Source organism: Verruconis gallopava (genome assembly GCF_000836295.1).
Source record: "Verruconis gallopava strain CBS 43764 unplaced genomic scaffold supercont1.2, whole genome shotgun sequence".
Lineage (NCBI taxonomy): Eukaryota > Fungi > Ascomycota > Dothideomycetes > Venturiales > Sympoventuriaceae > Verruconis > Verruconis gallopava.
Window position 1 is genome coordinate 1,104,108 of NW_015622138.1, and position 13,250 is coordinate 1,117,357.

The window sequence follows — 13,250 nt, forward strand, 5'->3', positions numbered from 1 at the left end:
AACCCGATTTTTTTTTCTGGTTCCACAGGCGATGGAACATAGATCGCTGGGCAAGCGTCGCAAGCTTGACGCGGCGGTGAACAAGCCATTCAAATCGCCGCTGAAAACGATTGCGGAACAGAGTGGCGACCGACAGGTCCCCTCACCTTCAGTGATATTACCAAAAGGCGCCAACGAGAATTATTCGAGCATCACATCCGTGACACCGTCGCCGTCGGAGTCAACATCATTTACACCTCTCAAGAGCCATGTAAGACTGCACCAAGGGAAAGCCAGGCCGTTTGCTGCATCTGCAACATCGTCAGATCCTGCCGTGTCTCTTGAAATCCAAAATACGTCACATGAAATACGTGTCTTGGAATCAACCATCTTAAAAACGCGTCAAGATGTCGACACTCTCGATCAAGCTTTGCGCTTGACAGGGTCGAACAAAGACGCCGAATTAGACGAACTGACAGCCAAATGGCGCAAAGCCGCGCGTGAAGCAGCGGAGCTCGTCTTCTCCGAAGTGAGGGACAAGGTCTTCCGTATGGGTGGCGTGCGCGCGTGGCGTGAAAGACAGCGAGAAATGGCCGAATACAATAAGTGGGATGAGCCAATCAATCACGTCGACGAGGAGGTCTACGACGAGAACGGAGATCTCGTTGAAGTCCGAAAGGTCAAGAGTGAAGGACAGTTTGAAGAGGAGTGGGAGTATGACGCGAGAACGAAAACAGAAAAAGAGTACGAAGAAGACGGTGGCGATGGTTACAGCGACGACGATGTGAGTATTTATCCCTGAATTATCGAGTCCGGTTTCACTGACCAATTCAAGAGCTTCACAATGGACATGATGCTCAAGATGCTCAACATCGATCTCAGCGTTATTGGTTACGACAAAAAGAGGCAGAGATGGATTGATTGACACACCATCACGCAAACAGACCATGCTATTTCAGCCGTACAAACGCATCAGCCTTTGGGCATCAGCAAAGACTGTTCTTTGGGCTTTGGGATGAATGTGACTTTTTGCCAATTCGTCCGTGAACAGAAGCCCTCCAGATTGACCAAGCCCCTCGCAATACCTGATGTACACGATCCCAGCACATCGCAAGAAGGCATTTGGGGCCCATTCTATTGATGCCAGCAGAATTCATGGTGAGAAAACATCTCGCTCCACTCGCATCGCCTGACATTGACCTCGGGTAGCCGAAGCACGAAGTATAAATTGCTCTAATGTATGGACAAGGTGACCCCTTCAGAACTAGACGACCTGAATATTGGCCTAATCTGCTCCGCTCGTGCCATCCATGAAAGCAAGATAATTGGCGAAGGTGTTCCTTGACTTCTCTAACAGGTCTCTTCCATCCTGCTTCCATCGTAAGACACCAGATTTGAGATCGGCACTGGTTGGAGCTGTACTGGCCTGGTGGATTTCTAACTGCAGCGGGGGGTTATATGCTTCCCTGTTGGTCATGATGCGATTGAGGATGGATTACATGTACATGCTGCCCTACGACTATCGCGAATCACAGATGGTTTTGAGCGTGTTCGTGCATTTTGCTCTTGTACCTGACGTTCATTGATGTCCGCAGGGAGACCGGAGGCGTTGAATATTCTTCGCCAATGTTAAACGTACAGACTGGGTGGTTTGTTCAGATGATGGCAGCATGTGCGAGTCACATCAGATTTGCGTGACGAAGACTGTTGACGTGGACATGTGAAATGGGATCAACGGCTAACACGGAGAGGGCACCAAACATTAGAGACTCAAAAAGGCTCTCTTGGCCTGAAAGCTTTTATTTTTGACCCTTCAACATATCTCTAAGCCTTGAACCATGATTCCAGAATATAACACAATTCCAATTCGTTTCGTTCATTCATTCCTCGACATTGAGGATCTCTTGGTCAGAACATGTTGTACCGAAACTCCTGCTAAATCACCCAGGACATATGCTCTCTAATCGCTAAGAACGCTCACACAACAACAAAAAAAAAACGCCAATTGATGAATCTTGCCCCAGAAACAGTGAAAACTCAGGCAGCTACCTCACCTAGGACTTCGGTCTCGTTGGCCGGACTGCGCCCACGGACTGGTTGCCCCCCGTCTCCAGTCAACCGGTCGAGGTTGATCGCCTTCCAGCCTGGAATGTTACCGTCGACATCCAGAATCCTCCAATCGCCCGTCTTCTTTACGCCTCCATCCGGAACCGTCTTGGCCTCCTCTGTTTCCTCCTCGCGATCAAAGGCGCTGGTTTCGGCGACCTCGTAGTTGTTCTCACGCAACACCTCCAGAATCGCCCTTGCATTCAGCTTGATGTACCGCTCCGGAGGCTGCTCGGTCTTCAACACCCTCTTTATCAGCCAGCCGAACAGGATTCCGAAGTCGCTCTGTGATAGATGGGCTGACGTTGTCGGGTAAAAAAACCGCGGCCCAGGCCGCGAATCGCCGGGTATGTTCGACGTCAGGGCCATGCTCATCGCCGACAAGTTGTCCTGCCACTTGAAAAAGGCCTCCGACAGAATCGCAAGGATGCCACGACCTCCTGGGCCATTTGGAGCGAAGCCAGGCATTGGCTTCTCCCATAACTCCCTAGTTTGAGGCGATTGTAGAGGCAGACACCACATGTCCAGAAGAATGGCTGGGCTGTCCGGCGTGATTTGCTTCGAAAGGCTCGAGTCGGCGCCGGGCGAAAACAAGGGGTTATTAACCGCCTTTTCGCCCCGAGCAGGACCCCAGTACGTGCTCTTGAGCAATTGCGTGGTCGTGCAAGCGCCAAAGCTGTGTCCAGCCCAGATGATTGCGCCGGGCCTGTGGACGTCCATGACCCCGTTGAACATCTTCAAAACGTCATTCTTGTCCTTTTTGCGCCACGTGGTGCAGTTCGGATCGAGGTTGTCCAGAGTCTGGCCAAGATCCATTCTTAGCATTGCATCATGGATCAAGCCAAGTTCCCACAGCCGAATCTTCAACTGCTCATCTCTTCCAGCGTAGACCTCTGGAGAAGGGGTATGCGAATATCGTTTGTAATCGAGAATCTTGGCCGGAGTCTTGCTCGTCGCTCGAATGTACGAAACCGGAGCAGACCTGTCTCTGTGGTCGGGGGCAATCACAATGAGACCATGGCTTGCCAAAGTGCCACAGATATGCGAATACGCATTTCGCGAGCCACCAAGACCATGGGAAAACACCATGACTGGCCATCGTCCCGCTCTTGTCGTCGGCTTAAGTAGAGGGGCGTTACGAAGAGCCGGGATTGTTGTGTAGTAAAGCAGATGCGGGAAAAGGCTGCGAACATCGTCAATATTTGGCAATTGCGGCTAATGTTGCTCGGACGTACGATATGCCTTCAGCAACCAGGTTGTTGGCGCCTAGAAATTTTGCGTACGCTGCCAGCGACGCCTTCTGGGGACCTGGAAGCCATCGAATCGGCCTTGATTTGGTTGTTGGCTCGCACGGATAGAAGATTCGGAACGAGACCGTGGCGATATCAGAGCCCTCTGGTGCTGGGCTGGGTGCGGTAAGATCCGCTACGGGCAATTCAGCATCGCATGAGCCTACGGCAAAGGGGCCCGTGTATTCAGGGAAACTAGGGATGATGTTGAAGCTGAGCATTGCGGCTGGAAGACATCAACACCGGATGCACGAATGCGACGTACAGGACGAAGAAGCTGATCAAGCTGGAGAATAAATGGACGGGACCTTGGGGAGGAGACAGGGAGATGGCGCAGGTGTTTTACAGGCCGGAGGACGGAAGATGATGGAACACGCGACAGCCGATCTGCGAAGGGGAAAAAAACGGGCTAAATCAAGAGCATGACGTTGCAGCAAGGTACGCAGCCAATGCCCGTGGCCGAGCGTGAAAATCTCATGCATCGACGGAGGTATTCTTGCCTCCACCATGTTCGGCACGCGACCACCTTTCCGCTTTCGAGCACCAGAGGTACGTCATTTCCCGCGTTTGGCCTTTGCTTCTCACGTACAATAGCACCGTCCTGCTTTCCCTCGGCACCGTTCTATCCAGATCTCACAGCGATCGGCATCGCCGCGCTCCTCGCCTGTCGACAAACCACAGCACTGAGGCACCCCCACCCCGGTGCATGTGAGCGTGGGGGTCATCCCCTAACCCAGCACTCGCCTTCAAGCCCGCGCATGGCTTGGAGAAACCAAGCGCTGTTCTCTACGTTTAGAGCACTTCCACAAGTGTCCCGAACCCCAAATACACGTAGCTCTTCGCCAACAAACGTGCTGGACAGCGTCGCTCGGAAACGCTGTGAACCCCGATCCTTTCCTTGCCTGGGCCTCCCGCATAGCGCATGGTAGAAACCAAGGGAGGGCTTGGCCAGTCGTGACAACAAGCAAGTGCAAAAACAGTCCTTGTTTTCCAATTCCCGCGTTTCTAAGGATGACCGTCCTCCGCTGTAACAGAGAGCCCCATCATGTGCCTAAGAAAATGCAGACGCCCCCCTTCGCGGCAGGCAATGCCGAAGTTGCCATCACTTTTCCATTACAGAGCGACCTTCAGGGCCCTGGATAGAACGCTCCCATCTGATCTCTTGTCCATCGCGGCGTGGCCCAAGTCAACAGCAGTGGATACGTTCAACGGCATTCGACAAAGGCCAGTCTCCGTCGATCGCATCAATAGTCCGGGAAATTTACGTCAACCTCCTCCCTCCAAGCCTTGAGACCCCCTTTCACATCTCCGAACCAAATCTTTCCTCCCTCGTCCAAACCTAGTTCCTTGAACTTCCTCACCGCAAGTTGACTGTCGTTGCCCAGCCTACAAATCACTATCACTGGTTCATTGCTCTCACGTCCAATGTACTCCCTGACTTCGTCGATGAGATCCAAAGTGTCGTGGCCAGCGTTACCGCTGTTCAGCGCGTTCAGCTGAGAAAAGGGCACGTTGATGCTGCCGAAAAGATGGCCGAGGTCATATTGCACCTTCTCGCGAACATCGATCAGGCGATGCTGTTTCTCAGCCAGGGAAATTTCCTTGCGTTTCTCCGCATATTGCATCGCGGTGATACGCTCTTCTGGTGAAAGGAGGTTGACGGGGCTGGTGAACCCGCAGAACTGCACGTAATCCATCGACCCGGACAGAAGAGCGTCCGGGGTGATGGTGGCCTGGGATGAGCACGCTGCGCATTTGGGCGATCGCGACCGCAGTTTTATGGTTCTGAACTGAGGATTGCTGTAGGCGGAAAATATAAGCAGACTGGGCGGATTTAGAGCTGATTGTGGAAATGACGAGGTGCTGGCAGGCGACAAGCCTGGCAACTTCGGATTTGTGGACGTCTCTCCGGCGGTGATGACTTTAATCGCTTCCAGTGCTTGAAGAACGCCCATGGCGCCTACCACGGGCCCCAGTATGCCACCCTCGCCACATGTGACAACGCTGTCCGCAGGAGGCGGCTTTGGGAAGATACATCGATAACAAGGTCCACCTCCTGAGATCCCAGCTGGCCTCGCTGGGTAGTTGAGCACCATGATTTGGCCTTCTGTCCGTAAAGCGGAAGCAGAGACAAGAGGCTTGCCGAGGAGTACGCAGGTGTCTGAGATCAAATAGCGCGTAGCCGGGTTGTCGGAACAGTCGAGCACAAGATCGAACTGGGCGAATATCTGAAGTGCATTTTGAGGCTCTAGACGGGTCTTGTAGGTTACGTATTCAACAAGGGGATTGAGTCTTGTGTTCCCAGACAAATCAGCTTCATGTTCACCCGAGACGCGAGCGCCAAACGTAGACGCCTGAAGCATAACACATACTCTCTTAAGCCTTCTACCGCACTGTCGACCTTGCTCATGCCTACCCGGTGACTACGGTGTAGCACCTGTCTGTGTAGGTTGCTGAGTTCGACCTCATCGCCGTCCACCAGACCCAGCGTGCCCACCCCGGCGCCGGCAAGATACATTGCGGCAGGACACCCAAGCCCTCCAGCACCGACGATCAGAACTCTCGCGCGCTTGAGCCTGAGCTGACCAGGCAGGCCGATTTCCGGCATTATCAGCTGTCGGCCATAGCGTTTGTACTCGGCGTGGCCGAGGGGCCACTGCGTAGGCGGCTCGTCTGTAGGTTGAGCGAGAGCCGACAAGATCTCGGGCCCGTACGAATGGAAGAATTGCTCGTCCATCGACGCGGCTTGAGGATGTGGAGTCTCTTCGCGGGGGGTCAAGCCAGCGTGGAGCCTGGACGCGTCGTTCGCATCTTTGCGCGCCCTCAGGAGCTGGTCGCGGAGCGACTGGAGCTGCGCTTCAAGCGTGGCAATCTGCGCCTCCAGCGAACGCACGCGTGTCTCGTGTTCTGCCATGGCCTGTCATGAACAAAAGAATCTCCGGCGGGCCCTTCAGATTTGTAGACGTCACAAGTGCAGTGGTGAAAAGCGGATCCTGGTTACAGAACGGCAAGGCTAGAACTACCCCGCCTAGTTCTAGATTTTTCTGATGAACTAACCAATCATGAGTCAAAGTAATACTCCACCAACCTATGCCCATCTACCATTGACTTTGCAGTCTGTTGGGCATTGCATTGGTTCACGCAAGCTCATCTTCGCCAATCTCTGATCCTCCTGAGCATGTTCTGTACCCTGCGATGACGTGTACCTGTCTCCACATGAAGCCTTCTCACTGAATGGTTTACGCGATGAGCAACGGCGAAAAGACAGCCATTGGGGACCTACGAGGTTTCTATGGATACTTTCACGAAGAGTGATTTGCTTGAACCTGCGCGAATTGTGAGCTTGGGTCGTAATGATCACAGTAGCCAATTAAAGTTGGAATAGGATAGACGCTAAAGAACGAGAGTATCACGAGAGTCTCTTTGCATATATCATAATATACCGTCAACGATTGACATTTCATCTTTAAATGCTGATACCAACTTAGAGAAATCAGATGTACCATCGAATTGTGGATTGATCGAACCAAAAAAGCATTCTGCTCCCTGAGAATAGAGCTAAACATACGTCGAAATCAATAAGCGAGCATACTCGACAGTCCGTCAAGTTCCCTGTCCCAGTTCCTATGCTGCGAGATCGCAAAGAAGTAAGCGCCAACAAAGTCCTTCGCGCCCTTCGCAATGCTGATCGCCTCGCTGAAGCTCTCTGGCTTCGTTGCCTGTGCCGTTACCACGCCGTACGATTCGGTCACGCCAGCCGACTCGCTGAATTGGACTCCGGGTAGCTCGCATGCATCCTTGATGAATGAGACGGCCTCCCCGGTACCACCGATCGCCTTCAGATGACCGAAAGCCTCTCTCACCCAATGAATGGCACGGCCATTCTTCTTCAGAGTGGCGATGGATTGCTCACCGCCGGGGATGAACACAGAGTCGAACATTGTCGATCGCATCCCTTCGAGATGATGATCAGGAACGACTCCCTTGCCGTTTGATCTATCCTCACCGGCCGCGAAAATAGGCGTTCGGCGTGGAGCAATCGTGAAGGGCAGCGCCTGCGCTGCCTTCAGAGCGGCCTTGATACCATGGTACGCGATTGGGTCGTAACCATCTGCAATGATGATTGCCACGCGACGCGACGCGATCGTAGGAGTCTCTGGCACATACTCTAACTGACTCAGCCCTTTCGTCTTCTTGCCGTGATTCGCCCTTCTCTGCTCATGAGGAATGGGTCCGCCAACTAGCTCAGCCACCTTTTGAGCAAGACCAAGATCGATCTCTGCAAGACGGTCGCACATACGCTCGTACACGACAGGGTCGTCGCAGTGGTCTAGCTCAAAAGAAAGTGCCGCGGCCGTGTGTTGCTTTTCAATTTCGGATAGCGAATTGAAGAACAGTTGGGCTTGGCTGAAATGTTCCTGGAACTTCTTACTTCGTAATCTCGCTTTGATACCCATAACCTTCGCAGGATACTCCTCGAAGGCGCCTTCAGCTTTACTTGCAGGCGGGACGGCACCGAAGCGATTGGGCCAGTAATTGACGGTGCCTTTGGTGATGGTATGTCTGCCCTGGCCATCACGGTTATGATTCATAACCGGACAAACAGGTTTGTTGATCGGCAATTCCTGCCAATTAATGCCCAGTCTGCTCAACTGCGTGTCGAAATACGAGAAGTTCCTACCCTGCAGGAGTGGATCGTCCGAGAAACCGATACCTGGTACAACGTGCGCTGTGCAAAACGCCACCTGCTCGGTCTGCGTGAAGTACTCGTCGACGTTGCGGTTCAGCTCCAGCGTGCCTATGTATCGAATTGGCACCAGCTCTTCTGGCCATAGCTTGGTAGCATCAAGGATATCAAATTCAAAATCGTTTTCACGTGCTTCAGGAATGACCTGAATGCCGAACTTCCATCTGGGAAACGCTCCGTTCTCGATGGCTTCCCACAAATCTTTGCGGTGAAAGTCAGGGTCTTGACCGGCGAGCTTGAGGGCTTCATCCCACACCAAGGAATGCACACCGAGTTCTGGGGTGAAAATGAACTTGCAGAAATGCCGCTCGCCTTTCTCGTTGATGAGCTGAAACGTGTTCACGCCGAAGCCCTGCATCATACGATACGAACGTGGGATAGCACGATCGCTCATCGCCCACATGAACATGTGAGTGGCTTCGGTGTGCATGAACTGAAAGTCCCAGAAGTTGTTATGCGCAGTTTGAGCCTGAGGAACTTCGTTGTGAGGCTCCGGTTTGCCAGCGTGAATGACGTCCGGGAACTTCATGGCATCCTGGATGAAGAAAACGGGGATGTTGTTCCCGCTGCAGGTGGTCAGCGGCATGTATTGGACTATTAGTGTAGTTATTTAGGTACGTACACAATGTCCCAGTTACCTTCCTTCGTGTAGAACTTAACCGCAAAGCCCCGTACATCACGCACGGTATCGGCACTTCCACGGCTACCGAGAACGGTCGAGAAGCGCAAGAACACGGGCGTCTCACGGCTTGTGTCAGTCAACACTCCAGCGCTCGTCACGTCCGCGGCGCTTTCATGAAGCTTGAAGGTGCCAAAAGCGCCAGCGCCGCGTGCGTGGACGACGCGCTCTGGAATCCGTTCGTGGTCGAATCTGTGAATCTTCTCCCGTCCGAAATGATCTTCAAGTAGCATGGGGCCCGTCTTCTCTCCGTTTGCAACCTTCAGCCAGTCATCCGTGTTGGCCTGCTTGACGCCGAAATCCGAAGTGATCCGGTAATTCGGGTCGTGAGCGTCCTTTGTGACGGACGCCAGCTGGCCGACTTTGGCGCCATGTTCGTGATTCTGCAGTGCCTCGGTGGCTTTGCCAAGGCTGCTTGCTATTGCCGAAGTCATGCTTGATGTCGCGTCCTTCACCTTCGAGGATAGAAGATTCGCGTTTTCCATTCAAATCCCGCAAGACTTAGTGGAAAGGGCAATGATATAGAACAACCCGAGGATGCTTGGTGCAAGCTAAACATTGAATAAGGACCTCTTTAACAAAGCCAGCGTGACTGCAGAGCTTTCTTCGCAGCGCTATGTCATCATGATGCGCTGATACCTCTTCGCTTAACGTTGATTTTCGTTTGATGACGCAACCTATCGTCCTGTAGATGTCATGTATCAAGTGCCGGCAGTTGAGCTTCCTAGGGTCCCACGTCGCGATTGTTGCTTTTTGCCAATGGAGACGCCGCCGGCTTCCCTAATCACGTTGAGCTTGTATGTCAGCAACATGGCAATTTCTGAGATTCCCATGCCAGATTCCGATGTTCCGCTCTCGGTGTCAACTCCGAATCGCCGCTACGCACTCCACTCTTCGAAAGTCCCCTCAACGGTCATCTATGATCTAGTGGGGCTTTGTGAGGTAATCCTGACGAAATGCACGATTGAGACGAACTGCCCTGCAGCCTGCGATGTGACAAGAAGAAGGCTTGATTCCGACATGTGAGCACATTGGCGAGATGGCTCTCCGATTTTGATTCGGCGTTCACTACATATTCGGAACGGTGGCCGGCTTGACTGATCTAGACAGGCCATTGAAGTAAGCAGACCTGGATGCTACTTTTGTCGTCCAACGGTTGAGCTGATGCAGCTTCGACAGTGTTGGAAGACAATCTTATTTCCGGCCTCACCACATGGCCGATTGAGCAGATGTAGTTTCAATTAGTTCGAGAGAATGCAGTACCAGCTCTGGATCGCAGACAAATTTGACTCCATCTGGGAATGTTGCACTTTTTTCTCGAAAGGGTAATAGCCATTGCACATACACAAGGATGACAAGGTCCACGCAGTTCGATCGGGCTCGCGGAGCAAATTGAAAAGGGAGCCCAGTATTTTTCCCAGCCAAAAAGAATCGCAGGGAATTTTGGCTTACTCGGTGATTCCAAGCCGAGAGGTTGCCAAAGGCTCTTGTTACCTCTTCTCATCATCAGATTTGTGAACAACGTGAAACAAATGCACCGCCAGCGATTGAGCTAATTGCAAAAAAAAAAAAAAATCTTAATGTGGGATACCATCCCGTCGGAGGACCTGGATCACTACCCAGAGCGAAGGCGATCAAGTATGTTTTGATTCCTGATTCAGCTATTAGGACCCAAATCTTATTGCACAGGCTGAGTAGCTCAAATCAGCTGCAATACTAGAAGATAACACGATTTATTGCAGCACCCATGTTCTAACAAAGTAAAGTACAGTCCCAATGATACACATTCCGTAGGATTATATACAACCTAGGTATTACGCATTAGACCCTGTAGCCGAGCGCTCTGCGATCGTCGTACTGCCCCCTCGCGCTACCTGAAGGATATCGATCATCAGGTGGGGCAGCATCTCGCGGCCGCATGACTGGCAAAGCTGGTGGAGCCATCTCGCCGTGACGCGTAGGAACCATGCTGCCCGCGCGTGCGCGCGAATATTCTGGAAGCATATCAACTCGTGAAGCATCAGGTCTAGTGCTGTAAGCACGAGGAATCGGCGGATATTCTGCAGTGTACGCAGCATGCGGCGAGGTTCCTTCAACATATCGGCTTGGCACACGACGCTGGCTGTAGGCTGCGTTCTCATCCGAGTGATGAGTCTCTCGAGGACGAGGGGCAGGGGGATGGACAGAATATGCGCGGCCAGCAACAAGTGGATCCGCGGTTGGTTCTGGTATGTGTGAATATGCACGTAAACGACGATCAGCTGGCATAGGCTCTGGCATGGTTGAGTAAGCTCGCGATCTTGTTGGCTGAGCCATGCTGTATGGATCATCTTCATATGCTTCTGCCCGTTTCGATGGATAGCGGCCATAATAGTCCTCAGGATGAGCTCTCCGACCGATAGCGCCATATTCCTCTGGAACAAGCTCGGCTATGTAGCGATTGCCATAAGCATCGGTCACAATTTGACCTGGGCGTGGCGCAGCCGCTGAGTAACGTGGGTCATACGTATTAATCGCATGTGGAGACGGTGTTCGAGCTGGCCTGACAGACGAGGGCCGCACCGAGGATTCATGATACGCAGGAACCCGGGAAACAGGTTGCTCAAAATACTCGTAACGCGATGGCTGAGCACGGGGATCAGCATAGGTAGGATAATCATGACTAGGTGACATAGGCCGTCGTGCATGTTGTAAGCTTGCTACTCGCCGAAGGTCTTGACTCTCAATCCCACGACGAATTGGCTTTGGTGGTGGCATAACTACACGATCTGTAGCATCAACATCAGCGTATCTGTAACCGCGGGGTGAGTGCTCCTGATCAGAGATATAAGCAGAGCGTGCTCCCGTATTATGTGGTGAAGAATACACCCCGGCGTCAGCCTGGGCTCGATAGACGACGCTAGAGCGACGGGAGGGGATCGCGGCAAGCCCAGGTGCAGGTGAAGCAGGCTCTGGTTTGATGTACGGTTCTGGCGTGCTTTGCTGATCTTGGACCGCGCGCCGCTTGCCTTTTTTCTCCAACGGCTTCTCTGGAGTAGCTCTCTTGCGTTTCTTTGAGGACTCTGCCACTGCAGCTGCTTTAGCCTCCTTTCGAGCAAGGCGTTTTTGTTTCCTTATGTCTTTCTCGGAAACCGATTGGATGTTACCTTGAGACTCTGATTGACTACCAACGTGCGCCATATTTTCGCTTGTGTGTGCGTGCTGTATGCTACTGATATGAGATTGCATCGTGCGGGTCAAGTTGCCGGCAGTCAAAGGCGAGATGCGTGATGGTTGAGGTGCAGCCGGCGTGGGGATCTGGTTCACGGCTATGGCAGGCATCTGTGCCCGAAGATCCAGTCTGCTCGTGATGTCTTGCGGGAGGTTTTGTAACTGTGCGTAAGAAGTACGCTGTGTTGCAGACACGGCGGTGGAACGCTGTGGAGAAGGACGGGGATGATTGGACCCAAATGCTGCAGGCGCTGGCGGTTCATAATCCTCCTCCTCATCCCAGTCTGGTTCCCATTCGCCATTGGAGTTTGTGGCTTCTAAATGTTGAGCTGTCGATATCTTTGACTGGCCAGTCGCTGGCAAATTCCCATCTACCTGCGATGGTGGTTCATACAGATCTTCTTCGTCGTCAGAAATAACAATCGCATTATCCGTGTGGCCAAGCTGTGGCTCAGTATGCTCGGTAGACCAACTATTGGCCTTGCTAGAGTAGTAAGAATCCTCGTCAAAAGTATCTTCTGACGAGTCGCGCTTTAAGCCAGAGATGGGTGCTACTTGTGCATGAGCAAGGGCAAGAAGATTCAGAGGTATTTCTCTGGCATTCTTGAGTATCGGTTCTTCAGCTTTTGCATATTCTGCTATGGCTCTCTCAAGCTTCCGACGAGCCTCCTGGATGATTTTCAGACGCGTAGGATCGTCCGTTTTTTGCTGCGGTCCATTATTGGTCTTAGCAGGGGTTAAATTCGATCTAGTCGCAGGATGGGCGGTAGTCAAGGCCGCCGCAGATGACGAAAGGAGATGAGAGGACGCAGTTTTATCAAGAGCGGGAGGCCGAGAAAGAACTTCTGTTTGTGAGTGAGTGGAACCGGAAATGTTCGCAAGGGTTGAACTGCGGGACTGCGACTTTTGTGGTGCTTGCGTAAACGTCAAGCGTGGGTTCTTGCCGTTGCTGACATCTTCATGCAACTGGAGAAGCTTCTCATAGAACGCTTCGCTACGAGCCGCAGCGTCTGGGACAGCTGAGGCTCCAGTGCCATTGAGGTATGCGGACTCAACGCGTGTTGCAGACATTTCCTTCTGACCGCGAGGATCTGCCAACTACAGGATAGGAGGGCGTCTCTCTTTATACACGCAGAAGAAAGCACATTGTTATATGTATGGAGTGGATGTTTCCAGTGATGGTGTCATACATGTTGACACTCGTGTGCCACGATGGGTATGGAGAAATAAGAAACGCAGG

At 52.4% G+C, this 13,250-nt stretch overlaps 5 protein-coding genes across 6 annotated transcripts; 1 reads left to right on the forward strand and 4 right to left on the reverse strand.

Moving 5' to 3' along the window:
- Positions 1–31: 31 nt before the first annotated feature.
- Positions 32–1,745, forward strand: PV09_00874 (uncharacterized protein; the record flags this gene model as incomplete). Its single annotated transcript, XM_016353679.1, has 3 exons — positions 32–763; positions 815–1,137; positions 1,189–1,745. The coding sequence occupies 2 exons, from the start codon at positions 32–34 to the stop codon at positions 902–904; spliced, it is 822 nt and encodes a 273-aa protein (XP_016218832.1). The 3' UTR covers positions 905–1,137; positions 1,189–1,745.
- Positions 1,742–3,711, reverse strand: PV09_00875 (uncharacterized protein). Its single transcript, XM_016353680.1, has 2 exons — positions 3,321–3,711; positions 1,742–3,268 (listed from the first exon to the last, which is right to left on the reverse strand). The coding sequence occupies exons 1-2, from the start codon at positions 3,593–3,595 to the stop codon at positions 2,017–2,019; spliced, it is 1,527 nt and encodes a 508-aa protein (XP_016218833.1). The 5' UTR covers positions 3,596–3,711; the 3' UTR covers positions 1,742–2,016.
- Positions 3,712–3,794: 83 nt separating this feature from the next.
- Positions 3,795–6,315, reverse strand: PV09_00876 (uncharacterized protein). Its single transcript, XM_016353681.1, has 2 exons — positions 5,747–6,315; positions 3,795–5,666 (listed from the first exon to the last, which is right to left on the reverse strand). The coding sequence occupies exons 1-2, from the start codon at positions 6,286–6,288 to the stop codon at positions 4,619–4,621; spliced, it is 1,590 nt and encodes a 529-aa protein (XP_016218834.1). The 5' UTR covers positions 6,289–6,315; the 3' UTR covers positions 3,795–4,618.
- Positions 6,316–6,796: 481 nt separating this feature from the next.
- Positions 6,797–9,478, reverse strand: PV09_00877 (catalase-1). The gene is made up of 2 exons (XM_016353682.1): positions 8,744–9,478; positions 6,797–8,687 (listed from the first exon to the last, which is right to left on the reverse strand). The coding sequence occupies exons 1-2, from the start codon at positions 9,283–9,285 to the stop codon at positions 6,950–6,952; spliced, it is 2,280 nt and encodes a 759-aa protein (XP_016218835.1). The 5' UTR covers positions 9,286–9,478; the 3' UTR covers positions 6,797–6,949.
- A 953-nt stretch (positions 9,479–10,431) lies between these two features.
- On the reverse strand, positions 10,432–13,225 carry PV09_00878. 2 transcript variants are annotated; one of them, XM_016353684.1, is made up of 2 exons: positions 11,947–13,225; positions 10,432–11,868 (listed from the first exon to the last, which is right to left on the reverse strand). In XM_016353684.1, the coding sequence occupies exons 1-2, from the start codon at positions 13,079–13,081 to the stop codon at positions 10,622–10,624; spliced, it is 2,382 nt and encodes a 793-aa protein (XP_016218837.1). In that variant the 5' UTR covers positions 13,082–13,225; the 3' UTR covers positions 10,432–10,621. The 2 variants fall into 2 exon arrangements, with proteins under 2 accessions (XP_016218837.1, XP_016218836.1); XM_016353683.1 differs by having other exon boundaries at positions 10,432–13,225.
- Between the last annotated feature and the right edge of the window lie 25 nt (positions 13,226–13,250).

What these genes read in the sequence shown, in the direction of transcription:
- PV09_00875 (XM_016353680.1), bottom strand. Translation starts at nt 3,595, where the DNA reads ATGCTCAGCTTCAACATCATCCCTAGTTTCCCTGAATACACGGGCCCC. An exon ending in CTGGTTGCTGAAGGCATATC is followed by an intron (nt 3,269 to 3,320) that starts GTACGTCCGAGC and finishes CGATGTTCGCAG; the next exon opens with CCTTTTCCCGCATCTGCTTT.
- PV09_00876 (XM_016353681.1), bottom strand. Translation starts at nt 6,288, where the DNA reads ATGGCAGAACACGAGACACGCGTGCGTTCGCTGGAGGCGCAGATTGCC. An exon ending in GCGGTAGAAGGCTTAAGAGA is followed by an intron (nt 5,667 to 5,746) that starts GTATGTGTTATG and finishes TGGGAACACAAG; the next exon opens with ACTCAATCCCCTTGTTGAAT.
- PV09_00877 (XM_016353682.1), bottom strand. Translation starts at nt 9,285, where the DNA reads ATGGAAAACGCGAATCTTCTATCCTCGAAGGTGAAGGACGCGACATCA. An exon ending in GAAGGTAACTGGGACATTGT is followed by an intron (nt 8,688 to 8,743) that starts GTACGTACCTAA and finishes GACCACCTGCAG; the next exon opens with CGGGAACAACATCCCCGTTT.
- PV09_00878 (XM_016353683.1), bottom strand. Translation starts at nt 13,081, where the DNA reads ATGTCTGCAACACGCGTTGAGTCCGCATACCTCAATGGCACTGGAGCC.